Raw genomic sequence first — 27,359 nt, forward strand, 5'->3', positions numbered from 1 at the left:
GGAGGGGGCGATCTGAGATGGCCTAAAAAAAGTCTACGTAGTTTACGGATAGTGCCTATGTGATACCACAGCAGACTGAATCGCAAATCAGCTACGATCTGAATGATTGACAACACTTTTCCGGCTCTATCGACATCAGTACTTATCGTGGCGCTAACAATGACCCTGACCAGGTAGTAACTGGTGATGGCAAAGCTGGTCAGTCGGGTACGAGGAATGGATGAGCAGTGCAGAGCGATTTTGTAAAGCACCAGTCACACGATGCATATATTGATCAATAGTTGGCCGTTTTATGGAAACATTGAATGTATGATATTGTTCAAAAATAGATTGATATCAATCATTCAACTTTTTCCCTATCTTCCGTTTGATCAACCACGCAGCAATATTTCCCCTCCATAGCGCATTTTACTTCAATTTTCTCTACAATATTTCCCCACCTTCAAAAATTTTACATCAATCCTCTCGAAGATTGTTCAAACCATGGGTCAAATTATTCCGTGGATCAATTGATTGGTTCAATATTTCCCCTCCAGATCAACCTATCATCCTTTCAATGCAGCAGCGCGTGATAGAGAGCATCATCATAGCAGAGCATTCTGAGGTGTTGCCATATATATTTTTAATTTAAATAAACAGCTATTGAAATGTATGATACAAAAATACATACAAAAAAGATACTAAATTCTAGACTAAATTCAGATGTAATAAATCATCGAACAAAAGAAACAATTTATGCAGAAGTATATTTTTCCCAAGATTTTTTATTTAAATGTAATGAATCCAACGATTACAATGCATTAGTAGCATGGTAGTAGCAATAAACAGTTCACAGCTTTTTTTTGTGTAATCTTATAACTCGGTTGGTGTACCACCGAACTTTGCTAAAAAAAATTACTGATGCACTGGCGGTCTCTAACACCAGTTAATTAATAATTCATGTAGCGGACCTGGTGTGATGGTTAAATCACGTGACTATCACGCCGTGGACCTGAGATCGAATCCCACTCCCGACAAATTTGCAAAGTGTGAGTTCTTCCTTCGGAGGGGAAATAAAGCGTGGGTCCCGAGATGAACTAGCCTAGGGCTAAAAATCTCGTTAGTACTGATAAAAAATTAATGAATAACTTGCACATTATAGTGGCTTACTTGCGTTGCCTATAAATAAGAAATACCCCTTCTGACAAATAACACCCTTCAGTAGTAATTTTGTGTAATGTCGAAATATAAAGATAATTCAGCAAGACGGCGCTGAAGGTGTTTCGAGTCCCATCCCATGGGCTGTCCAAAAAGTTTTCGTAATAAAAAAAATATGTCAAATGTTTGAATATGTAAAAATGGTAAAGCTTAGAAGAAGAAGTAATGTAAATAGAAAATTTATTAAAAACAACATAAATACAAAATTTACAGAAATGCATTTTATACATTATCTTCCGCATTATTGGCATTGGGATCGGTAGGACTGAAAATCAACCGCGCACCCACCGACGACGCATTGATTCAATAAAAGGCTTTGCTTTGCTAGCTGTGCACGTATGGTAAGCATGCACGGACACTTGTTTTTTTTTTTCTCTTCATGCATTAACTTCTCTCATACTGCCGGGAGATTTTCTCTCTGCTCGAACCTCGGCTAGCTCTATCCTCTGGAAAGGGGTAATGTTGAAGATATTGGATTGATACTTGGTTTGATCCTCGTGATTTTATCAATAATCCTTGAGAAAGAAATAATTGATGGAATGGTGAAATAAAGGAAACAAGAAAGCGCTGCCAAATAAACATTTTCAAGCTCAAGTGAGTTGCGCATCGTAAATTTTCATCAGATTAATCCCAAGTAACAATCAGCATGCCTTGAAGGTTTATTCATGTTCTATCCTGGTTTTATACGAGCATGTCAAAAAGCTAGTTGTTCTAAATTAGTTTTATGTGGTAGTTTTTTACTTTGAACCTTTGGCGTTCCATAAAACTATCATATAACTTCTGCTATAAACATCTTCAATTAAAGACTTGCAAGTAGACATGAGTTGGTTTTATCACATATTATATACCATTTCTATAAAACTTGCATTTGCGGTTGTTGTCGGAGAGATTTTTTTTGTAAACAAATACACAAAACTGTGAGGCAATGCATAAAACCAACAAAAGATTTCGTGGCCATAACATAAACCAAAAAAATGCTGTGATAAAACCGCTTGTTCTATCATGAGCTCAGTTATGACTACCTCAGGAGGGTTAGCCCTATTGGAGGAATCATCAGGAACACAGAGTTTTATCAGAAAAATATGTCGCCTAGGCGGGATAATTGATGTAAATACAGAAAAATTATTACTCAATTTTATGATTTCACGTACAGCTTAAGATCAAATTAAACCATATAACATGTTTCCGTCATTTTATTTTGTCAGAAGAAATACATAATGTCTTTTAAACTCCGCTGTGTTAAAAAAACTTTTTTGTACCGAATTCCACCGAGTAAATTAAATGCATGTAACTTCCAAATTATGCATAGTTTGTGTGGCGCACTTAGTTTTTGCCATTATCACAGTCACATTCACCACAAATTTTCCGTGGCATGTCTCCTGACACGTATTGAAGAGGAAAACAAGCCTGAATTCCATATCTGCATCTTTCCAATTGATGGCTGGATAAACAACCAAGCATAATTTATTCTGACGATCGAACATTGAGAGTGAAAAATAATCAAAACAATTATTTGACAAGTCAGAAGATGGTTTTATTTAGAAGATTGATAAAACTATGATACAACCCGAAATCCTATGCCGGTTTGCATACGAAGTCCTGTAGACCCTAATAAGACTGGGCCAACTATCCAGAACGTGGGCTTATTGAGGCATACAAGAACTCGAGAGCATTTTCAAGTCGGCATCAATGGTTTTATGTTTAGGATTTTTGAATCGCTAAAAAACTTTCATAAAATTTAAATTGTTACTTGGGATGTTTAATTTTAATATTTAACATTGGTTTATCATGTTCTATTCTTTTATTTCCACTAACGCATATGCGGTTTTCTAGTGCCTTTAGTATAAAATGCTAGAACTATATAGGGAAACTCAGTATATTTTCGACAGATTTGTTCTCTTCGTGTTATCTTAAGTCTGATAAACCTCAAATTGGTGTCACATCTTTGCCAATGAAACTCTCAGGACATACACAGTTGACTCTCTACATCTCGATGTTGAAGGGACCATCGAGATAAGGAGAGATCGAATTCAAGAACCAATTTGTAATGCACACTAGATTGAAAAATTGTCCGTAACTAGGAAAAACCGTCAACAAACAGATGCTACTTCGCCTTCTCTGACTGTTTTGCACCTGAGAAACAAGATCTAGCAACCTGTAAAAACAAGCATATCGACATATGGAGAGAAATTCTAGAACAAAAACGAACGAGATCGCATCGAGATGGAGAGATATCGAGATAAGGAGATATCGACATGTAGAAAGGTAAAATGTATGCAGATTGAAGGGACCGACCAAACCATCGAGATACGGAGAGATATCGAGATGTGGAAGATCGACATGTGGAGAGTCGACTGTAATTTAATTATCGTTCAGTAATCATCAATCTAGCTATAGAGAAACCTGTTTTAATAATAACGGATAGAGCAAACATTTTCAATTATAGACGAAACAAACAAATCAATATGGCAATAACCTCTTATCAGCCTTTGTTTTCCAAACCTATACTGCTATACATATTAACTATGACATTAGCAAAAATCAAAACTTGATCGGACCTAACTGTTAATACTGTTTAAGCTCCATTTTGTATGAAATATTTTGATTCAACTTGTTAGTTGATTCATAACTTGTGTTAGTAATTAAAAAACATTAACCTTCTCAAGACATTAGGAAAATGATGAATTAGTAAATAGATCCACTATTTAACAATTCATCATGCTAATCGGAGTGATTGGGTTCAATAGATAAGAGCTTATGAATGCTTACAAAAAAAAAATCGAATATGGCGTAGTAAATGACCAAAACTATCAAAAAAATATTTTTTCAAATTTATAATGGAATTGAATACGCCAGCGAAGTATCAAAATTTGCCCTTTTCTAATGATCAAGTCTTTATTATATTTACAAAGCAAAAACGTGACACTTTATTTCTAGAAATTTGCTTTCAAAGCATTCCATAAAATTCAATTGTACTGGCCACCATGAACGCCGTGAACCACGCGCTGAACGTTGGTGAATTGCTATCTCTTCCTCACTGATGGAATGGTCTTCGCTTAATCTGCTGACTCTTTTGCCCCGCTGGATAGATCGAATCAAACAACTCGAGGGGAAAGTTTGACGAATTTGGATGATCTTGATGGTTTGGTCAAACTGGATGATAGTGGTAGTTGGATCGGTTGGATCAATGTTTCGGAGGGGAAATATTGAGGAAATGACCACCAACCTCAATCTTCGCTTTTGCAGGTTGGTCAGTATTTACATCAAGATTCAACATTATCATCCATGTTCTCCTCAATAAAAATGCGTGCAATACATTTAGCAATATTTCCATCAAATTGTGTTTCTTGATGAAGTTGAAGGAAAGATTGAACCACTTGGTTGAATCAACTTATTGATAAGTGTAAATGGCACTTAAGAGAAAACTACAGCGAGGTCGGTATTACTGCAGTATGGAACAAGGCAGAATGTTGAACGATACAAACAGCGGACCCACCACTTTTGAAAGAAAAAAAAAACGCCGCCTGGAATAAGCGGTCTGCGAGAAAATGTAACTGCTGTGCCGTTCTCAAGGAACAATCAAGTTCTACCGTAACAGGGCCATGAGCCGAAATAATGCAGGAATAAGAACGAGAGTTTCTATCTGAACGGACATAAGGTTATTGAAAGGTAGAAGCAGCACCTAAACGGCGTAGCAAACGTAGATATGGGGACAAAGGCAATAAGGGGCTGTTCATAAACCACGTGGGCAAAAATTTGGTCCAATTGGTTTCACTTCTAGATTTTTTTTTTCAATTCGAGCCATCTCAAGATTATCAATAATTAAGAGTTTCAGAAAAAAATGTTAAGGAATATACCATTCAAATGATTTAGGATTTCATAAACAATTATCAAACTTGGTTTCCATATAAACCACAACAAATTTCGCCAAGAACCTATATCTATATAGTGGGTCATCGTTTATATGGAAAACTGAAAAAATCAATCGTATCCCACCAGATCGAAGCTTTTTTGATCCCATTTCAGGACCCAAATACCTAGCTGTGCAAAATTTGAGCACGATCGGTTATGTCTACGTTTTGCGCATCGCGTTTGAAATTTGTAGGGATTTTACATGGGAAAACACACTTTTTTGCATTTCTCACATGACAAGCTCGATTTTTTCTAGAACTAAGTAACCGATAAAGTGAAAACATAGCCTAAAGTGTCCTGAAAAACTTTGTCGAAGACCGCGAAGCGATCTGATGCTTATGAAAAAAATTATAGCGTTGGAATTGCTTGGCGAAATAGCATGATTTTGTTGCTATTGTTATTCCTTTACATGTTAAAACATAAACACATGCATGCGGTTCGTTGGTTATAACTATTTTCGCAAGCATCGGATCGCTTTGCGGTCTTCAACAAAGTTTTTCAGAACATCCAAGGCTATCATTTTACAGTATCGGTTAAAAAGTTTCAGGCAAACTTTTTCAACTTATGACAAAAATTCAAAAAAGTAAGTTTTCCCATACAAATTTCAATTGCAATGCGCAAAGTGTAGACGCAACCGATCGTGCTCAAATTTTGCACAAATACTTAGGACCCGAAATGGAACCAAAAAAGCTTTGATCTGAGAAAACGGTTCCGATGACCCACGCTAAATCTTTATATGTATTTAAAGTATTTTTTTCATAAATATTATTATTTTTTCTCTAGTGCAGACTCAAAGTTGGATCGTTAGTCTATCGTGTGAGGAAGTTATTCATGAAATATTTATTTTGTTTGTATTTTAAGAACGACACGAAGTATGTAGTGTATGTGTATCTAAGGATTCCTTCAATAATTCGGCCAGAAAGTACTACAGACATGAATTCCTTCAGATTTTTTTTTCTAGCTATTCCAGGAACTGTTTCGGGATTTCCTTAGGAATTCCTCTTTGGATAGCTTCCGAGATTCCTCTTGGGTTTTCTTCAGGAATTCCTCCAGGGATTTCTCCTAGAATAACTCTAAGTATTTCTTCGAGAATATATTCCTTCAGGAATTTGTCTACAGATTCCTCCAGGAGTTCTTACATGCATGTCTTCTAGAATTCCTCCAGGAATTGTTCCAGGCATTCTTCTATAAAAACCTTCAGGAATTTCTCTAGGGAATCCCTTAGGCATTGCGCTAAGCATTTCCTCAAGAAGTTCCTTCAAGAATTCCTCCAGGAATTTTCATTGGAATTTATATATGGATTCCTCCATGGATTTCTCTAGGCTTGCCTCCAGGTATTCCACCAGGAAATCCTCCAGGTATTCCACCAGGAAATCCTTTAGGAATTCCTCCAGTGACTCTTACAAAAATAAAAGAAAATTAAGTATTACATAGTATTAACATATCACGGACACACAAAACCTTACAAATGCACAAATAAAAGACATTATCAATTAGCACAGCAAAACACAAAACATAAATGTGCCCTGTTATCCAGATGGATAACACCTTCCGGTCACAGGATGACGAGGACCCAAACATCAGTCATCCTGGAATTGTATTTTAGTAGTCAGTTTGCCTTTTAGTTCACAAACTCATAATTCAAAAAAAAACTCCCTGAGTTTACCAGGTTTTTCCAGGAAAAAAATTAAAACTTTATAATTAAAAAAATAACCCAAATTTTCAAAAAAATATATATTTTTCAAAAACTATACAAAATATCCCCAAAAATTAAGCAAACATCTTTCACGATTTCTGAGTTGTTCCTGGGATTTCTACCAGAGTTCCTTCCTGGATTTCCGCAAAAAAAATTTTACGATATATCTGTCGGAGTACCTCCCGATATTTCTTCCAGAGGGTTTCCAATAGCGTTCAGAGTTTTACGCTGAATTTCCCCTGAAGAACCTTCCAAAATTATTCAAAGTTCCTTCACGAATGTCACTTTAGCCGTTTTCCGAGATAGCTTTCCAACAGTTTATCTCGGGATTTTTACCGATATTTCTCTTGAATTTCCCCACGGAATATAGCCCTTAACTGATCCCAGCATTTCATGAGGTTTTCAGAGTTCCTCCTTGGATGTGTTTGATATTTCCTCTCGGGATTACTTCCTTTTTTTTCAAAGTGATTACGGCGGTAGCAACACTGTGCTGATGTTCTACACCGCACCCTTTCCCTACATTTGCTTCTAGGAGCCTCTATTTTTGTTTCAACACACAGAAGTACGTAGGCGTGTGTGGCCCAAGTCGACACTGTTTTGGCCTGCGTTGAACAAAAATAGTTTAAATAAAAGTATACCCTTTTTTTCTTTTTGTCAATTGGTCCATGTATTTAGTTAGATCTCCAAGGTTAGAGTCAATTAAGTCATTCTGATCTGTTCTATAATGCAGCTTTAGTCTTTGCTTTATTGAAGTGTAGTTTTATTGGAAATATGCTGAATGTCGTTATTAAAAAGAGACGTCTGGAACTGTGTCCTGCTAGTTGTTCCGTCATGCATTATAATTCAAAAAATAACCCAAATTTTCTAAAAATTATAAAGGATGACTTAGGGCAGTGATCCTCAAGCCCATATTTTCATCTGCTCGTATTGCATCGCCTGGGCCGATTTACGACACATTCAACACGTTATTCTTGATTATTTCTGGAGTAGAACAGCTTCCTTAAGAAACATTGCAAGGAATTCTACGGTAACATGGAGAACTGGACATCACGTGCGGCCCGCGGGCCGCACTTTGGTGACCGCGGACTTAGGGTATCATCGGCAGGTTTGTTCTCTTCGTCATGAGGGATTTATGTCGGCCAAATTGCCTGAATTCAGCTTGGTTGGGAAGGATTTTCTGAGTTCAACAAGTTTCAAAAAAACCCCGTGACGAAGAGAACAAAACTGCCGAAAATACGTAAGTTCCCCTACTCTTCAAAAATTCTTTCAAGATTTCTGAGCGTAATTTCTGGAATTTCTTCCAAAGTTTCTTCCTGGCTTTCCGCAGGATTCTTTCACGAGATATCTGTTTGAGTACGTCCCGATATTTCTTGCAAAGGTTTTCCGATATACTTGCAGAGATTCTCGCTGGATTCCTCCTGAAGGTCCATCCAAAACTATCCAAAGTTTCTTCAAACATGTCATTGGTTGAGCCTCATAGCCATGTGGTTGGAGGCCGATTGGATGAGGGTTCGATTCCCGCTTCGGGCGATGAAATTTTTCTCGAGAATAGCTTCTTATCCGTAGCCACTTCGAGTTAAGTTTCGTTCAACCGGTACAGCCGCCGGCTGAAGCCAGTGTCCGTGTCTTTTTAGTGGTTTTCCGGGTTAGCTATCCAATAGTTTATGTCGGGAGTTTTACCGACAGTTTTCCGATATTTCTCTTATTTTCCTCGCGGAACTTCGTCCGTAGTTGCTTTCAAGATTCCACGAGGTTTTCAGAATTCCTCCTTGGATGTCCTTAATATTTCTTCTCGGGATTATTATTACCTAGAACTTTTTTCGAGATGTCTCATATTTCTCAGGTTTTTCCTGAAGTTCCAGTCGAGATTTCTCCAATAACACTTTGCGGAGTTTCTCGCAAGATTTTATTTGAATTCTCTCGAATATTTCTCCAGGAATTTCCTATAAGGTATTTTGTAAGTTATCTCAGGAGACATTCTGAGCTAAATCTGTAGAAGAATTCCTGCAATAACTTTGAGAGAAATCCCTCAAGGAGTATCCAGAATCTAGGGACAATTTCTGGTAATGATTCCGGGAAAAATTTTGGGAATAATGCAGAGAATATCTGTAAAAAAAATCTCAGGTGGATGCCCCGTAACGTGGGTAGATCACCTTAGAATGGTGCGTTGCGGCGTAAGATCTACCACCACATCAAATTTCGATCTTGTTAATGTTTTCATGCCTGAAGTGGCCGATCAGTGGTGGGCAGACATTCTAGGATCGAGATTTAATGTGATTTTTTTTTTTAATGTTTTGTTGCTAATCCACATTTTATTTCAGGAGTAATCAGGTAAATGTTTTGTTTATAAATGCTTATTTATCATGATTATGATTGTTTTTCAAACAAATGTATAACAAAATATACACAACACGCACTGACATACATTACATATACATATCTCATCATATATTGGGAAAGGGAGGGACCCGATTGAAGCGATATGGACAGGAGCTTGGAACTGCCTCCTCCTTGTTGTTAACATTTCGTGGATTGAGGGCGGGCTCTTCGACCCCATCTATTGGGAGTATTCTGTCAATCGAGGGCTTGATTTTGAAGTTGTTTGTGAGAACTTTCTTCTGGAAGGAGATTCTTTTCCCCTGACGCGGGTTTCGCGCAAGTGTCTCTGCTTGCGGGTCCGCACAACCCTTTTTGGCCCTTCATACAGGAGAATGACTGACTACTAACAACAGCACAATCTTGATCAAATCGCTTTTCAGATTATTCCAGTGCTATAGGCAGCTGCCTTGCTACAATATGTCATTCGAGTAATCGGGCTACGTGGTATATCAACACGCGCGCGCTTCTCATAGTTATTTTTTCGAGTTTTCGGCGAGTAACCTTTTCTTAAAATCACCAAATTGGTGACTACGGGATCGTCTTCGCGAGTGCTTTCATAAACATAGTGAAGTTTTGCTGAATCACTTCGTGCCTATCGATAAAACTAAATTAAAGTTTAGTGCAACGAGCATACGGTGGTGCTACGAACAATAACACTACCAATACAAGCATCGCGGCAACTGCGTGGATCGTGTGAATTACCTGCAGTGTCCCGAACGAAAGTTGGTGTTAAAACATAATATAATTTAGCTCAGCTTGTGTAGTTAATAAAAGTGAAACTCCAAAGTGGATCCGAAAAAGTGGCGCAATAATCCGGTCAAATGACCGGTAAACCTCCCGCCCCCCCGAAGGGGCCACCAGATAATCCACCCGGATACCATGGCTGCGGAAGAACTCCGGAATGGATGCGACAGAAGGACGATATGGGTCAAACGGCAGTTTTAGTGCTACGGTGCAAAATCGACGACGACGGGACAACCACGAAGAGAGAAGTACGGCTCCCAGAACCATTCATCATCGGATCATCAGTCCAAGTTGCTATTGGAGAGAAAGAAGCCCGAAGTGTAGCTGCATCTCGAGAAGGTCGTGGGTCACGTTATCTCCTACGCACCAGCTCCAGGAGCATTGTTGACAAGCTGACTAAACTAACGGAGCTTATCGACGGCACGCAGATAGAAATCTTTCTGCACCCGACACTCAACACGGTTCAGGGTCTTGTTTTCGAACCAGACTCTATAGATACTGACGAGAAGGTAATCGAAAAAAATCTGAGGTCTGAAGGAGTACAAGCAGTACGACGAATTAAAAAGCGCGTAAATGGCAAACTGCAAAATACACCTCTGTTGGTCTTGTCATTTAGCGGAACTGTTCTACCTAGCTACGTTTTCTTCGGATTACTGCGGATCTCTGTGAAGCAGTACTACCCTTCACCTATGCTCTGTTTCAAATGCGGAATGTACGGCCATTCACAAAAAATGTGCCAACAGCCAGGTATCTGTTTGCGATGCTCGCAACCGTTGCACGTGGCCGATGGAGAGCAATGCAACAATACGCCCTATTGCTTTCACTGCAAGAACGGGCATTCTGTTAAGTCACGAGACTGTGCTAAATTCAAGGAGGAGGACAAAATAGTGCATCTGAAAGTCGACCAAGGTATCTCGTACACCGAAGCAAGACGTCGGTACAACGATGACAATAAGCGAGAAACCATCGCTCGCATCATTCAAGACCAACTAAAACAGGAGATTGCCACCAAAGATCAACTGATAGCATCGCTACAACAACAAGTTGCTACCTTAGCAAAAGAACTCGAGTCGCTGAAATCATCGCTCAACCTTCGTACGCCGTGTGAGTCCCCTGCTGCATCGAATGTACAAAGATCATCAAAGCACCACTCATCGCAAAAACCACCAGCCACTACCACCCAGTCAATCCCGACTACAAAGCATACCGAAACCCGTGAATCGAGAAAAGACGGTGCCTTCTTGGAGCCACCGCTTGATAAAGCCGACCACATTCGCGTCCTTAGATCTGGTATCGTCCGTAGTCGAAGCCGAAGTGGTAAACGTCAAAACGAAACGTCGCCACACGACACAAACAGCAGCAGAGGTAAACGTTCGCTGACTCAGCCCACAGCAAGCCAGAACACAATCGACATAGACGAATAATGGCTGCCCACACCCTAAGAGAACTAACGCAAAGTTTTGATACTGACCCAGCTACCGACCCTGACATGACAACGGAAGAACGAAGCATACCAAATAACACAAGCCTTGACCCACGCAAAACCCATGCTGGACCTGACCCTGGACACCGATTATACACTACGCCAAATGATCGCGAGCGGTTTGAAGGAGGGGAATGTGCAGTACCCCCTTCACTTCCAAAAGAGGAAGCGTGGCTGTTGAGTGAGGAGATCCGGGACGCATTCCTCCAACCTGTAGATCACCAAACTCCCAGCCCGGCCGCTTTGCCACCTACAGTACTATCCAACTCTGAAGAATACGACAGATATAGAAACATAAACTGTGTTTCTTCGCGCAGCAGAGCAGTATATGATTCGCCAAGTGCGAGGCCTCACACGTCGACCCTGACCAGGGATGTCCCGGATCACTCCGATGAGCCTCTGGCGGCAGTCGGCGTGTGCAACTCCAGCTCCCCGGCAAGCCCATACATCGGCGACACAAATCCCCGCACCGCTGCCTCAACAATCGGACGTTCTCGACGAGGGGAGGGAGAGCGTGTAGTAACCTCCCCCCTCCCAAACCCGGGAGTGGATGTCCGGGGGGAAAGGAATGGGGCCAGTCACGAGCGCCTTACATTCCTTCCATCCTCCTGGAATCCAGTCGAGTTGGCCGAAAACCGCACCGAGAGACTGACGGAAACCCGAAACCAACAACCGCTAACAACACCCGTGCGACTAAACGTATCAACTACAAGATCAACCTCTATGTCATCCAGTGTCTCCAACAACGGAAGAGTAATGCTTTCGCCAGCCTTCGCCATACAGTGGAACGTATGCGGTCTACGATCGCACCTTAACGAACTGCAAATCCTGACATCGAAATACCGTCCAGCTGTGATCTGCGTACAGGAAACGAACTTGGATTACCGCAAATCAGTGGAAGGGTTCCTTGGATCAAATTACCAGCTATTCGTCAGTAAGGGATCTGCACATGGTAGACAAGGTGCTGGTCTCGCCATCAGATGTGGAACTCCCTTCCAACGAATTTCAATACAATCCGATGTACAAGCTGTTGCGGTACAACTTTTTGTGCCTGTGAAGATTACTGTCGTCTCATTATACCTACCTCCGAAGGATAAGGAGGCTACGAGGCTACTTGCAGAACTACTACAAGAAATACCCAAGCCTGCCCTACTTCTGGGAGACCTCAATGCACACCATACAGCATGGGGTAGCAGGATATGTGCTTCTTCTTCCGAAGCTAAGAAAAGGGGAGACCAAATCCTAGAACTTGCTGTCGACAACGATATGGTGGTTCTCAACGATGGCTCTCACACCAGAATTGATCCAGCTACTGGGAACTCGCAAGCTCTGGATATATCCATATGCTCTTCATCTGCTGCCGCCAAATTCACGTGGAGCACAGAAGCGGACTGCTCGGACAGTGATCATCTACCCATAATAATCAACACACCAAGCTATTCGGATGAAACACGTCATCGAAAAAGATGGATATTTGACCAAGCCAACTGGAATCTCTTCGAAGATCTCACAAGGACAACCCTGTATCCAGGACACTCACTGTCAGTACAAGAGTTCACTGACAAAATCATCTCTGCCGCGGAATCCAGCATTCCGCGAACTTCTGACAAAAACGGGCCAAAGTCAGTAGTATGGTGGAACGAAAATGTAAAAGCGGCTGTTAAACTTAGACGTAAATGTCTCCGCGCTCTTCGCCGGCTCGATGCTGAAAACCCTAATAGAGCAGTGGCACTTGAACAATTCCACAAGGCGCGTTCGGCATGCCGGAAGCAAATCAACGAAGCAAAGATGAGTTGTTGGGAAGATTTTGTTGAAAGCATCTGCCCATCGAGCCAATCAAGTCAAATCTGGAACAAAATCAACAGGCTCCAAGGGAAAAGAAAAAGCTCTACAATCACGCTTAATCTTTCAGAAGGAATGACCAATGATGGTCAAAAAGTAGCAGAAGCCCTAGCGGATGAATACGAAAGCAAATCCTCCAACTCAAATTACCCTGAAAAGTTCCGGAAACAGCACTGTAAGGATAATAAGCCGTCCACTAGAAATCAACGCCCAAATCTGTACAAGCGCTATAATGTAGATTTTTCAGTGGAAGAGCTCATGTGGGCTCTAGATCGAAGAGGAGGATGTTCAACCGGAGCAGATAACATAAGTTACGTAATGCTGCAGCGTCTCCCATTTACTTCGAAAATCGCGCTACTAGAACTATTCAATCGAATTTGGAGTAACGGAATTTACCCAGATATATGGAAATTAGGAACAGTAATACCCATACCGAAGCCTGAAGCAAATCGAAGTAAACCAGAGGGCTATAGACCCATAACATTACTCAGTTGTCTAGGAAAACTATTTGAAAGAATGGTTAACCGCCGCCTTGTCACTGAACTGGAGACTACAGGAAAGTTAGATCCACGACAGCATGCCTTCAGAGCAGGTAAAGGTGTCGACACACATCTCGCCAGATTAGAATCCCTCCTTCAACTTGGACAGGATGACCACGCGGAAATAGTTGCCCTTGACATTGCCAAGGCATACGACACAACTTGGAGACCCGGAATTCTGCGTAACCTCACGAACTGGAAGATAACAGGTCGGATAATGAACATGGTCTCCAGTTTCTTATCCGATAGATACTTCCAAGTAGCTTCCAACGGACATCTTTCAAGCATCAGAAAAGCGGAAAATGGAGTACCACAAGGATCCGTGTTGTCTGTGACACTGTTTTTAGTGGCTATGCAGCCAATTTTCGATAAGATACCTCCCGGAGCAGATATCCTGCTATACGCTGACGATGTAATCATTATAGTTAAAGGAGAAAACTACTCTGCAGTCAGAAAAAAGTTACGACAAGCCGTCAACGCAGTGAACGACTGGGCTGTAAGCGTTGGTTTCTCCATAGCACCAGTTAAATCGAAATTACTTCACGTTTGCTGCACACTGCACAGAAAACGAGGACGTGCCATCAAGATAAACAACATTCCGATTCCCATGGTAAGGAGAATGAGAATCCTTGGCATTACAGTAGATTCAAAGCTTAACTTCACCCACCATTGCATGGACGTTAAGAAAAGTTGTGGTAGTAGAATGCGTATATTGAGGATCTTGGGTTGCCGTTTGAAAAGAAGTAGTCGAACTACCCTGCTAAATGTAGGTTCAGCGCTAATCTTTTCGAAACTATTCTTCGGACTAGGTTTTTCCAGTTCAAAACTTGAAACTATTGAGCAAATATTATGCCCAATATACAACGACGTCGTTCGCAGAGCATCAGGTGCATTCGTGACCAGCCCAATTACCTCAATAATGGCCGAGTCTGGTTGTCTCCCTTTCCGCTTATTCTTAATCCAGCGGTTATCACAGATAGCTGTGCGACTCTTAGAAAAAAACCCTGAAGCAATCGACTATCCGATAGTAAGACGAGCAAATTATCTGCTTCAACAAACTACTGGAACCACACTTCCGAAAATCAGCAGCATAATAAGGTCTTCCGACAGACTATGGTACGCTACGACTCCAAATATAGACAACAAATTAAGAAACACCGTCAAGGCAGGTTCCAGCCAAAATGTAGTCGTGCCGGTCTTCCAAGAGCTGATTGCTGAAAAGTATCACTCCCATCTACAAGTTTTCACCGACGGCTCCAAAGGCAATGGCTCTTGTGGCGCTGGGGTAGCGATGCCCCACGAAAAGCACTATTTCCATCTACCAAGCGTCTGCAGTGTATTTTCCGCAGAAGCTTTCGCCCTCAAAATGGCAGTGTCGAATATCAGCGAACATGAAAACGTTGTTATTTTCACAGACTCAGCAAGTTGTCTCGACGCCCTACGAAGTGGCCGCTCCAAACATCCTTGGGTGCAATTCATAGAAAAAAACATCGGAAACAAGAAGGTAACCTTTTGCTGGATCCCAGGTCATGCCGGCATTGCTGGCAACGAACTAGCAGACAAACTTGCCAAAGATGCCAGAGATCAACCGCTTCTCGATACCTCCATTCCAGCGCAGGACGCCGTTCTTGCTATAAAAAAGGATATTTGGGCAACATGGGAAGCACAATGGTATCAATGTCGGACACAACTTAGACAGATCAAACAGACGCCAAGGAAGTACACGGATTGCGCAAACGCCTCGGATCAACGCATACTAACGCGTCTCAGGATAGGACACACTCGATTGACCCATTCGTACATCTTGAAAAACAATTCTCCCCCAATATGCACCTGGTGTGGCGTCCAACCGTCAATCGCGCACATTCTCATCGACTGCAGAGGATACACTCAAACCCGGTCCAACTGTGGAATCAACGGATCAATTACGGATATTCTAGAGAATAACGCTGAAAAGGAAAAATCAATCTTGAAATTTATTAAGGAAAGTAATTTGTATAGTGAAATTTGAAAAATAATGTTCTAACAATGTAATATGCACTATATATTCCCTCATGACACGAATGCCACAATAATGGTAAAGTGTCGTTAATAAATAGTAATAATAATTGCTACAATAGATGGTAGACCAATATCATCATCATCATATCAAAAAAAAATCTCAGGTGGATCACTGCAAGAAATCCGGAACAACTACAAGGAACTGAACTACTACAAGAATGCAAAGAAGAATGCGATGAGAAATATGAGTAACAACTCCTGGAGAAATCCCAGAAGGCACTCTGGAAAAAAAATCTTAGGAAAATGTCCAGGGAAAATTAAGAAGAACCCTGAGAGTCATCTCATGACCAACATCGGAAGAAATCTTCTGAGAAAAGTTCCAGGAGATACTCCGAGAGAAATCTCAGGTAAAACTTAATAGAACCCTCGCAAAAACTTTTAAGAAATTCCTGTAGGAGGCCAGGAAGAACATCTTGAAGAAAGCCCAAAGCAATTGTTTGAAGATATTACAGAAAAAAAAAAATAAAAGAAATCTCTTGAGGAACTCTTGCAGTAAATTCGTGAAAACTCCTTCAGAAACCCTTGGAGGAACTTTGGTAGAAACCCCAGGAATAACTCCTCTAGCAACTCTGAAAGAAATTCTGGGAAGATCTTCTGGGGAAGTCCCAAGAGGAACACCGAAAGGAATCGCGTAAAATTACCATGAGGAATGCCGAAAGAAATTCCACAATTTATCCCGACAGAAATTTTTATAGAGTACTCGGGATAAATTCTGGTAGAAATCCTATGAAGATTGCTTTGCAAAATACTGGAGGAACTCCGGCAAGAAATAGCATCCCCGTGAAAAAACTCCAGGGAAATCGGTTGGAACTCAGGAATCCTGGAAGGAATCCGGAAGTATACCTTTTCGGAAAACAATCAAAAAGGAATAACAACAAAAATAGCGTTAAAAATGCGGAAGGAATTTTATAAGAAATCCTGGGAGACATCCCAGAAGGTATTTCTAAAGAAGTTCCAGAAAGAACCCCTGAAGAAATTTCTGGAAAAAATCCTTGTAACAAAATTTCTATATGGATTTTTACTACCAGGTTTTTATTCATACGACCCAATGTTTTTTTTTATCCGAGTAAAATTTCCCCGAGTACCCAAGATATTCCCTGAGTATTCCAGGTTTTTCCCTGAGGTTTCCCGGTTCTCCAGGACTATTCAAAATCGGGCATCCCATTTCGGGGTTCAATACTTGAGCTCAATAACTTAAAGTCCGTGGAAGGGAAAGGTTTACATCTCTAGTACTTGATCGCTGCCCGAAATGGCCTGAAATTTGGCAATCAAAGTGGGATTGCATTTCATGGGCCTCTATTTTTCCAGAACACTATAAATGGGCATTAAAATTATGGGAAAATATACAAGTTAAAATAAAACATACAACACAAAGAACGCACGAAACTTATAACACATTAAACAATTATTCTTGTCTTATAGTTTTTACAAATATTTATACCCGTAATAACACCCCCAGGAATTTCTCCAAGAATTCATCGAGGAATTACCCCTGTCAATCGCGAATGACCCCTCCAGGGATTCCTTCAGAGATCCCTCCAGGAATTGATCCAGGAATTCTTCAAGATATTCCTACAGTAAATTCTCCAATAAATTTTCCATGGATGCCTTCAGATATTTCCTCCCGGAATTTATCCAGTAACCCTTTTAAGAATTCCTCCAGGGATCTGGATTTCCAAAATCTCCACCAGAAATTCCTCTAGATATTCCTACTGGCATTCCTGCAGAAGTTCTTCCAAGGTTTCCTCTTGGAGTTTCCATAGGAATTCCTCGCGGGTTTTGTCTAGGCATTATAAGGATTCCATCCTTGAATTTTTCAGGCATTACTCCAGAAATTCTCTTAGGATTCCCCGGGAATTTATTCACGAAATCCTCCAAGGATTCAATGGAAATTCCTATAAGATTCCAGGAATTTCTCCAAAGATTCCTCCAGAAAATTCCCCCAAGAATTCCTCTAGAGATTTTTCTAGGAATTCCTCCAGGGTCTCCTCTTCCAATTCAAGGGATTTTGCTAGGAATTTGTCCATAAGTTCCTCCAGGAATTGCTTCAGGAATTCTTCCAGCGTTTTTTTAAAGAATTGTTGGGATCCCATTAAGGATTCCTCCAGAAATTCCTCTAAAAATGTCACTAGAATTTCATCGAGAGATTTATTCAGAAATTTCTCCAGGGATTCCTCCCGGAATTTCTCAAGGGAATCTTCCAGGAATTCCTCAAGAAATTCATCCCGGGATGCCTCCAGGAGTTTTTCCAGGAATTAATTTAGGGATATCCAAGAATTGCTCCGGGTATACTTCCAGAAATTCCTCTAGGGATTCCTCCAAGGATTATTTCTGATTGCTCCAAGATTTGCTTCAGGAATTCATCCAGAACTCCTCCAAGGATACCTCCAGGATTTTTTTTTTTTTCAGAAAACCTCCAAGGAGTTCTCCAGACATTCATCTAGAAATTTCTCTAGAGATTCCTCCCAGAATTCCTCTTGAGATTCTTCCAGGAATTCTTCCAGTGATTGCTCCAGGCATTCATCCAGCATTTTCTCCAGGAAATTCTACAGGTAGTCCTTCAGAAATTCCTGCAGAAATTTTCTCCTCCAGGAGTTTCTCGTGGGATTCATCCAGGAATTCCTCCTGGGATTTCTCCAAGAATTTTCCCAGGGATTGCTCCGGGAACTCATTCACGGATTGCTCCAGGAATTCCTTTGGTGATTTCTACAGAAATTCCTCTCAGGATGACTTCAAAACATTAATTTGGGATTAATTCACAAATTTAAGAAATCTTTCCATCATATTTTTCAGGGATGCACCCAAAAATTTCTCCAGGATTACCTGAAGATTTCGATGAACTCTTCCAGCGATCAGTATTGGAATTCTTTAAGATAGTTCTAGAGGAATGCATACAGGAACCAGGAGTTATCTCCAAAAAATCTTCTAGGAATCCACGAATTTGTTCAGGAATCCATCCATGAATTTCTTCAAGAATACCCCCTGCAGCTCCTGCAAGGAATTCCGTCAGAAATTCGTCGTGCGATTCTTTCAGGAATGTATCCTGATATTCTTTTTTTTTTCCTCTGAGAAACTCTTCAAGGAGTTATCCATCGATCCAGAGATTCTTCCAGGTTTCCAAGGGATGTTTTGAAGCTATTCCTTTTGAAAGTTTATTCAGGGATGCCATCTGGAATTCTTACAATAAGTCCTCCAGGGATTCTATCACACATTTCAACACACAAATAAGAGTCAGGCAAAGAAGAGTCCAGGGAATCCTGAAGAAATTCCGGTAAGGGCGTACTCGGAACAATACAACTGAAGGTTTATTCTTAGAGCAATAGAGATCCAAGACATTTAAAGATTGCTAATAAGCATAGATAAACAGGATGATTAATTACTGAAAGAACTCCAATTAGTTATGTAAGACATTATGTACACATTTAAAAAAAAATCTTCAGACGGGTTCCATTATGTTCTACTGAAGAAACTGTTGAAGGATATCATGAAGAAAATTCTGGGTTAGCTCAAAAAAAAAAGAGTTCGTAATTTCCAAAAGAGTTAAGCTATGATTTCTTACGAAACTTTGGTAGATTATACCAGAAAAAATTAGCTCCGAAGAAATAATGCACGAGTAAAGAAAAAGCCTTAATCTACCAGAAATTAGTCACCCCTCCCGAACAAAGTCCCACAACAAAATTACAGCAAATCGAAAGCACGACTTGTATTCAGCAACAAATTTATATCACATTTTGATATCAGTTTATCTTTACTTAATTTGATTTCAGATTTTGTTTTCGGTTTGCTGTCATTTGAAAATAATGTTAATATTAAGTGTTAGGATAGTTTTAAATCTTTTAGTAAACTATGTAAAGTAATTCTGGTGATATGTTATTAGTGCAATTATATTTATGATTTGATAACAACCAAAAAACTCTTTATTTAACGATTTTTCATTTTTCTTGCGCTGATAACAAAAACAGTTATCAATTTGCTATCATCGATAGCAGGAATTGTTTTCGCTTTGCTGTTACAGGAACATTTTTCTGCTGTCATTTTTGATGTTTTAACCGTTAAAACGACCAAAACGACAACAGCCTGAGTTATCAAAATTTACAATATCACAACATCAAAATTAGTTTTCAATTTGCTATCAGACTTTGCTCGGGCTACCAGCACCATTTATGTAGAACAAGCAAACTTCTTTCATCGTATTGTACAAAATAAAACAGCATGACTGCTGAAAGGTTTAATAATGCTTTAAGAATATAATGTTGTTATTTTTAATTTCAATGGTGCTCGTCTTCCCCCCTGACTCAAAAGCTGGTTACGCCTCCATGAAAAGCTCCGCACACGACCATTCTTTATCTCACGCGATCCAAATCTACCTCTACCGCATCACGATCGGAGTTTGTTTGATTGTAAGTGCACAAAAGGGATACATAAAGGGAGAGTCGATGATTATTGTGCCATTTTCAAACTAACGTAACTTTTTTCCTACTTCACCAAAATCAACCAAATTTTGCACAGTTTCTCCTTATAGTCTATTGTTTACATATAATGAATTGAGAAGTTATCAGTGAGATTCCGGTCGATATAGAATAAATTTAGTTAACAGTTCTAAAAAAGATATTGTACAATCACATGCTGAAATCAAAAATCATGGTATCGCGCCTTGGAACAATTAATGATTATACATTATCGGATCATCTTAATGTTCGTCAATAGGCTTCAGGAACGGTTGTCAGTGAAACATAAGCTAGGAGCTGGGTGAAAACCAGGCACGATGCACATAAACAAATCAGAGAGCTTCAATTATTTGTTTCATGTGGAGCCTGAACATGTCCACATGGAGGGGGGTTAATTGAAAATGTCGTGAATTTCACAAAAACGCATCCTAAATTTATAGGTCCAAAAAGTTGAAATACATACATATACTTAACTACTGTAAAAATTTAGTTTCATTTCGTTAACTGTAGACAATTTGCGAATCAGTTGAAGGTAGGGTGGCACAATAATTAACGACTCACTCTTTATTTAGGGGTGTGCAAGGTATAACTTCAACATGTATAATTGTATATGAATGTAAGGCGTAGAACAAAAATTCATCCAGACACGTATTTCATCGTTCGGTTCAAGCGGAAGGGATGATCGCTGCTGCTGGATGTAGTCGAATCTGTCTCGAACGAGGGTTAGCTTGAGTTTCTCTGGCGTGAGTCGATTCTGTTTTGGTGGACTGCATTTGTGTTTTGAAGTGATGGGTAAAGCGAGTGTCATTTGACATTGACCATCCTGAAACTGCACAACCCTGGTAGTAACCATTCAACAATTGGCGAATTACCCTATGTGTATATTTGGTATAGAGAAGATGTCCAAAAATGATGATCAGAATATCCAAGATGGCAGTCCAAAATTCAAGATTGCGTTTGTAATAATGAGTTTTGGGCTCTAAAATCATGGAATATGGGCACACTGGTACGGAGAAGATGTCCGGAGTCCAGAAATAGCAACCAGAATATTTAAGATGGCGGTCCAAAATCAAAGATGGTGGCCCACTATTGGAGATGGCAACTGTTTTAATGAGCTTTGGGCTCTTCTTAAAACCATGCAATATGGGCAAACCTGTCGCCATATGGGGTTTTGGGGGTTGAACCCCTCTCAATGCCGATGTTTTATACACTAGGCGCCTCTAAACCCTCTATCGAAACTAGGAAAAACCCCTCGCTTGTCGCCTTTTCTGTGCACGGGCCTGAATATGGGTAGGCTCAGTGTACCAGTTATGGCTATAGTACCTCAAATTCGTCATACCTAGTTGATTTTCAACCTTTGATGATGCAAATCAACAAGCAAAAAAAAAAATCGTGAACAACAGGTCACGATCACAATAGATGGTTGCAATCATTCAAACTTCACAATTTGCTCAAATTATGATAGAAATAATTCATTTTCCTTAACTTTTTGAAATATTAAAAGTAGTTTTGGCTCGACTTCTATATTTTTTCTGTAAAGTATGAAAACTAATCTACCAATTGACATATCGATGACATTCGTCGGTCTTCTTCTTAATTTTGTAGAAATAATTTTCCTTAGGTAGTGCGATAACTGGTACAGGCACCCTACTTTTAGTATGGAGAAAATGACCGAAGTCCAAATATGGCGACCAAAATATCTAAGACGGCGGCTCAAAAATCAAGATGGCAGCTGTTTTAAGGGAGCGTCCATAAATTACGTCACGCAAAAATTGCCAATTTTCAACCCCCCCTCCCCCCTATGTCACACTTTTTGTATGAGAGCTCTAAAATTTTTGTATGGGTTGTCACACTTTACTGAACCCCCCCTCCCCCCTTAAAGCGTGACGTAATTTATGGACGTTCCCTAAGGAGTTCTAGGCTCTGAAACCATACAACGTATAGGTATTAGGTATATTTGGTTTGAAGAAGTCTGGAGCCCAAATATTGTAACTAAAATATCCAGGATGGCGACTATGAAACCAATATGGCAGCCTTCAAGATAGCCGCTATTTTATGGAGTATGGAGTTTCAAGCTCTAATACCACGCCAGTATAGGGATAATTTGGTATGGGAAAGGTGTATGGATGGAGTCAAAAATGACGACCATAGTATTCAATATGGCGTAATATGAGTATACTGTAATGTTTCGATTTTATCACTGTCTTTGCGCGACAGACCTTATTTTTATTTTTTTTCCTACATTTAAAGTTAGATCTCCCTACTCTTTTCCAAGATAAATATTCAAAGCGCGATTCGCTGTACTTAAATATTGAATACATGTGGAGTACAGTGTTTAAAAGTGCAAAATCCAAGATGTTAGCTCAAAAGTCAATATGGCTGCTGTTTTATGAAGTTTTAGAATCAGTAACCAGAAAATCATGCAAAATGAACAATTGTGACCCCGGACTCGTCCAACACATTTGTAAATTCCCCATTGTCTGAATCTCATTCCGTCAAATGTCAATCTTAAGAAATCCATTTTCTAAAATCTCAAAGCACTAGTATTATGTACGTAAATAAATACAGGGGATACTCAAAATAACTGAGACAGGTAAAATTTTTACTTTTCAAAAAATGTTCAACTAACTGTAACTTTTCAAAAAGGGCATCAAATATTCTCAAATTTTTACTGTTAGTTCATCAGCTAGTTGTGTATCAGTGGTCAAAATTTGGAGAAGATCGGGCTATTCTACACGAAGTTATAAAGGTTCTAAAGGTAATTCGATATGACTTATATAATGAGCTATTTAAAACATTTGCCTTAACTTAAAATTCTTTACACGAAAGAAAATTATGATTCGATAATGTTTCTAATATAACACCAATTTATCCAAAACTTCATCATCGTTTCAAAATTCGAGGTAGTAGTTATAGTTCATTTAAATTCCCTCTAATTGACTTGAATATATTTATGTTTCAAAGGAAAGCAACCAAATAGCTGGCATTAAATTGAAAAAGTAATGGGATGCATATGAAAAATAGATAAATTTACTAAAAAAACATAGAATAAATTAAATCGCTATAACTTTTTCTCTTATTAATAATTTCAAATTAGGTCAACTGTTTTTCAAAGCTCATTATATAGGTCATAAATGATCAAAATTTCATTGCATTCGGTTCATTGAATCCGGAGATATAATAGCTCAAAATTGGCTATCGAATAATTATACTTTTTTCTAGATCCTTTATAACTTCGTGTAGAATGGCCCGATCTTTTCTAAATTTGAACCACAGATATTCAACTAGTTGATGAACTTACACTAAAAATTTGAGAATATGTGATGCCCTTTTCGAAAAGTTACAGCGAGTTGAACATTTATTGAAAAGTGAAAATTTTACCTGTCCCAGTTATTTTGAGTATCCCCTGTACTGCCGTGTGTAGCATAGTTGTCCCATGTTCTATGGGAATCCCTATTACCATGGGACAACTATGCTGCACACGGCAGTGTATATGTCCATGTATTCTGAGTAAAAAAAATGTAAAATGTACTCACCTATGGAATTGATGCTGTTACCTACTCTTTTAAACAATGTGATGTCGTCTCATCACAGCTTATCTTGAAGGAAATTTATGTTTGGCTGTAGCAGAAAAGCTCTACAACTCTGTAAACGAAAAATAAATCAAGCTTTCGTCCAATTTTTCTGATTTCGCAATGAACTGGCAGTCATCATATACTAACCTGTATGAGTTAGTAGTTATGGAATAGGTAAATTGTTCTCTTATAAATCTCCGACCGAGCACCGACTGTTGCGATCTGGGTGCTGTGTAGACATTTTGGATGCTCTTTGTGTTTTGCTACAGCAGAAACATCCCGGCGATCCGTGAGCGTGTAGAGGTGGAAGTAGGAGTTGTCTGCACTAGTGCTTTCGGTCTTAGTGTATGTTTTACCCGGCAAATAACTCGTTTACCATGTTCTGTGCTGTACATTGAATATATATATATATATATATATATATATATATATATATATATATATATATATATATATATATATATATATATATATATATATATATATATATATATATATATATATATATATATATATATATATATATATATATATATATATATATATATATATACAAACGTTTGCTCCTGCATCTGTTTTCATAGTAAAAAGTATCTATCACCTCTAATCGTCTCGATTACTCTGATTCATCTAACAATCTGAGGCCTTCTACCAATAATTAAATCTTCTGGTTTCGAATAAAGTTAGAATATGCTGTCCTCAAATAAAGATACAGTAACCTTAAGATATGTAACCAGTTAAAGAATAATGAGCGATGCCTATGTCTATTTGAACATAATAATAAATAAAAAGAAACTATTAAGTTGGTTTATGGATTTCTCAGGCATTGAAACACGCATTAACCGTAATGAGTTGTATGTATAGTTTTATCATATTCGGCCTAGTCTATTTGCAATTATTAATTAGAGGCTTTGATTAAAAAAAAACTTACACAATTTCCCCCTTTTAGGAAATGCTAAACGACAATTCTTGGAAAGAACAAAAAATATTGGATTATGTTTGTGTATAATAGGATGTTCCGATAAATTAAACGACTCAATAGCGTGAACACTTTCCGCCGTCTCCCGCGCAAATCTAATACCTACTCCCTTTTTGCAACTGTTTGCGTCGTGGTCGTACTGAATGCTTCCTTCCGCGTTCTGTTTACTCTTCCTTTTTCTCCTCGTTCTCGTCAGCACTGTCGCCCTTATCATCAACATCTTCGCCGTCCTCTCCTTCCGGATTGTATGTGATTCCTTCTTCGTCTTCTTCCTCATCATCATCACCGTCGATTTCAGCATTTTCAGCCTCAGCCCGTTCCATTTTCCTAGCCAAATCGGCCTCGTCCGTAGCGGTGACCACCTTCGGTGCCATCTGCACCTTGAACACTCCGCCGAGATTCTCGATCGTTTCCTTGATCTTCTCAATGGCCACCTCTAGAGCTTTTAGTCCGTCGGCTTTTTCCGGGGTTGAGGTTGTCATAACTGGAAGAAATTATAGAGAAGTTGATGAATGATTATTTTGTTCCATATCCTACATGCACAACTAAACATACCATACAATGGCGGAGCAATCAAATTAATCTTAATGGGCAGCTCCTCCGTCGAGAGGTCCAGCCCAGACCGGAGTGCCGTCTTGACTGCATCGATACCCTCATAACCATAGCAGGCGCATTCAATGTCAGCTCGGATCTTAACCGCCTGGGAGGTCAATTTGCGCTTGATGTTGCTCAGCAGCAGTTCCTTTACCTCGGGCTCCAAACCGCATTCGTCCAGTAACGATGGTTCACTGTGAGGAAGAAAAAATATTTGAATATTACTTCTTCTACTTGACGTAACGTCCTCACTGCGACAAAAACGGCATTTTATTGAGTTTTCTATGCGTGCTTACACAGTCATTAACTGATAGCTTTCTCCGCTAATAACCATTTTGTTACATCGTGTGACAGGCACGAAAACACCCTATGCCCAAAAAAGTCAAGGAAATTCCATTACAAGAAGTTGCTGGACCGACCACGAATCGGAACCCTTCACCCTCAGTATTTTCTTATACGTTTACCGCTTTGGCAATAAAAATCTTAAAATAACTAAGAAAATCCAATTTACGTTAGGAAATTTACTAAAGAGAAACCAATAACATCAGAAAGGCGTTCGTTTGCTCTTCACGGAATGCAAACGGACGCAATTTGATATTTCTCATAAGACTATATTATTATTTGCATTTACTTCAATAGCAATTTCCTGGACTTTGATAATAGGCATACAAATGTGTCCAAAAGGTCGGCACATGTAATATTGATATAAAATTATTTTAGTCACAGCCCTGTCTGATTCATAATTATCCGATAATTTCACTTACATGACACATTGTTTGAACACATCGTACGCAGCGGCCTTGCTCTTGAGCTTCTCCTCAAAGTGCCAGGCAGTTTTCTCGTACAGTTCCTCCAACTGCTCGTTGGTGAACTTCATCATGTCAGCCACATGCCGGAGAATCGAGTTTACCGCTTTTGCTTTGGCAAATCGCTCCGTGCACTTTTCCACATCTTCCGGCGAGACACGTCGCTTGGACAAATCGATGTATCCCTTGAATTGGTCCACACGAATGACGACCACCGGTTCTGTTTTGCCGACGCGAATCAGCTTGTTGATCGAACGGATACGCCGACGGGACAATTCGGACAGCAATATCATTCCCTCGATGTTGTTATATTCCAGCAGGTAGACGTAGGCGCCCATTTCGGCGATGGATCTCACATTCACCATCACAACATCTTCCACCGCAGGGAATTTCTGCTTGTAGAATCTACACGATAACACCATCTTGACTGGATAGGATGCGCTATAATTAAGCAACAAATAATATTAAAATGATTATGTTATTGCCTCAATAACAATTCAATTTCAAAGCTGCTTCCACCGAGTGCCATCAAAATCAATATCCCATGCGCCCCACTCTCCGCTAGAGGTGCTATGAACTTTCGCTGCTTAGAGCTGTCAAACATGGTTGGAAAAGTTGCCACAGTTTGGAAACGATTTTTTCGAATTAATAACACATTTTTCACCCGTAAATCGATCGCACTCGATGCCTCAGCACTAAAACTATTAAAATCAACTAATTTTACCCGTTTTTATGAAGATTTAAGCACGAAAATGTGAATTTTATCAATCTGATGTAATATACATGTGGCAGAATGCCGAATTGACACTGACAGAAAGAACTCGGTACGGAAAACACCGACGACGCTGGCAGTTTGTGGGCGAGCGGGGGGTGGAGAGAGAGGTCTGAACTGTCAAAATTAGTAACGATGTTCTAAAATAACCAGGGCCGCATCGAGCACTATTTTCAATAATGTGCTAGAATGAACACACAAAAAGGGAATTGGGTTGTTTAGTGAATAAAATATTGCTATTTTCTATAGCCTAATCGAAAGAGCTCATTTTGCTGAGCATAACGTGATTTTATTGGATTCCAATACCTTTGTTTTGATGGTTAAATTAACAA

The 27,359-nt window shown here is 39.6% G+C and overlaps 2 protein-coding genes across 2 annotated transcripts; one reads left to right on the forward strand and one right to left on the reverse strand.

The window, feature by feature from the left end:
* Positions 1-10,005: 10,005 nt before the first annotated feature.
* On the forward strand, positions 10,006-11,352 carry LOC134290775 (uncharacterized). Its single transcript, XM_062857973.1, has one exon. It carries the CDS (start codon positions 10,006-10,008, stop codon positions 11,350-11,352), a length of 1,347 nt encoding a protein of 448 aa, XP_062713957.1.
* Positions 11,353-24,724: 13,372 nt separating this feature from the next.
* Positions 24,725-27,140, reverse strand: LOC134291351 (eukaryotic translation initiation factor 2 subunit 1-like). Its single transcript, XM_062858984.1, has 4 exons — positions 26,980-27,140; positions 26,214-26,696; positions 25,411-25,643; positions 24,725-25,339 (listed from the first exon to the last, which is right to left on the reverse strand). Exons 2-4 carry the CDS (start codon positions 26,675-26,677, stop codon positions 25,020-25,022), a joined length of 1,017 nt encoding a protein of 338 aa, XP_062714968.1. The 5' UTR covers positions 26,678-26,696; positions 26,980-27,140; the 3' UTR covers positions 24,725-25,019.
* Between the last annotated feature and the right edge of the window lie 219 nt (positions 27,141-27,359).

Source organism: Aedes albopictus, chromosome 3, assembly GCF_035046485.1.
Source record: "Aedes albopictus strain Foshan chromosome 3, AalbF5, whole genome shotgun sequence".
NCBI lineage: Eukaryota > Metazoa > Arthropoda > Insecta > Diptera > Culicidae > Aedes > Aedes albopictus.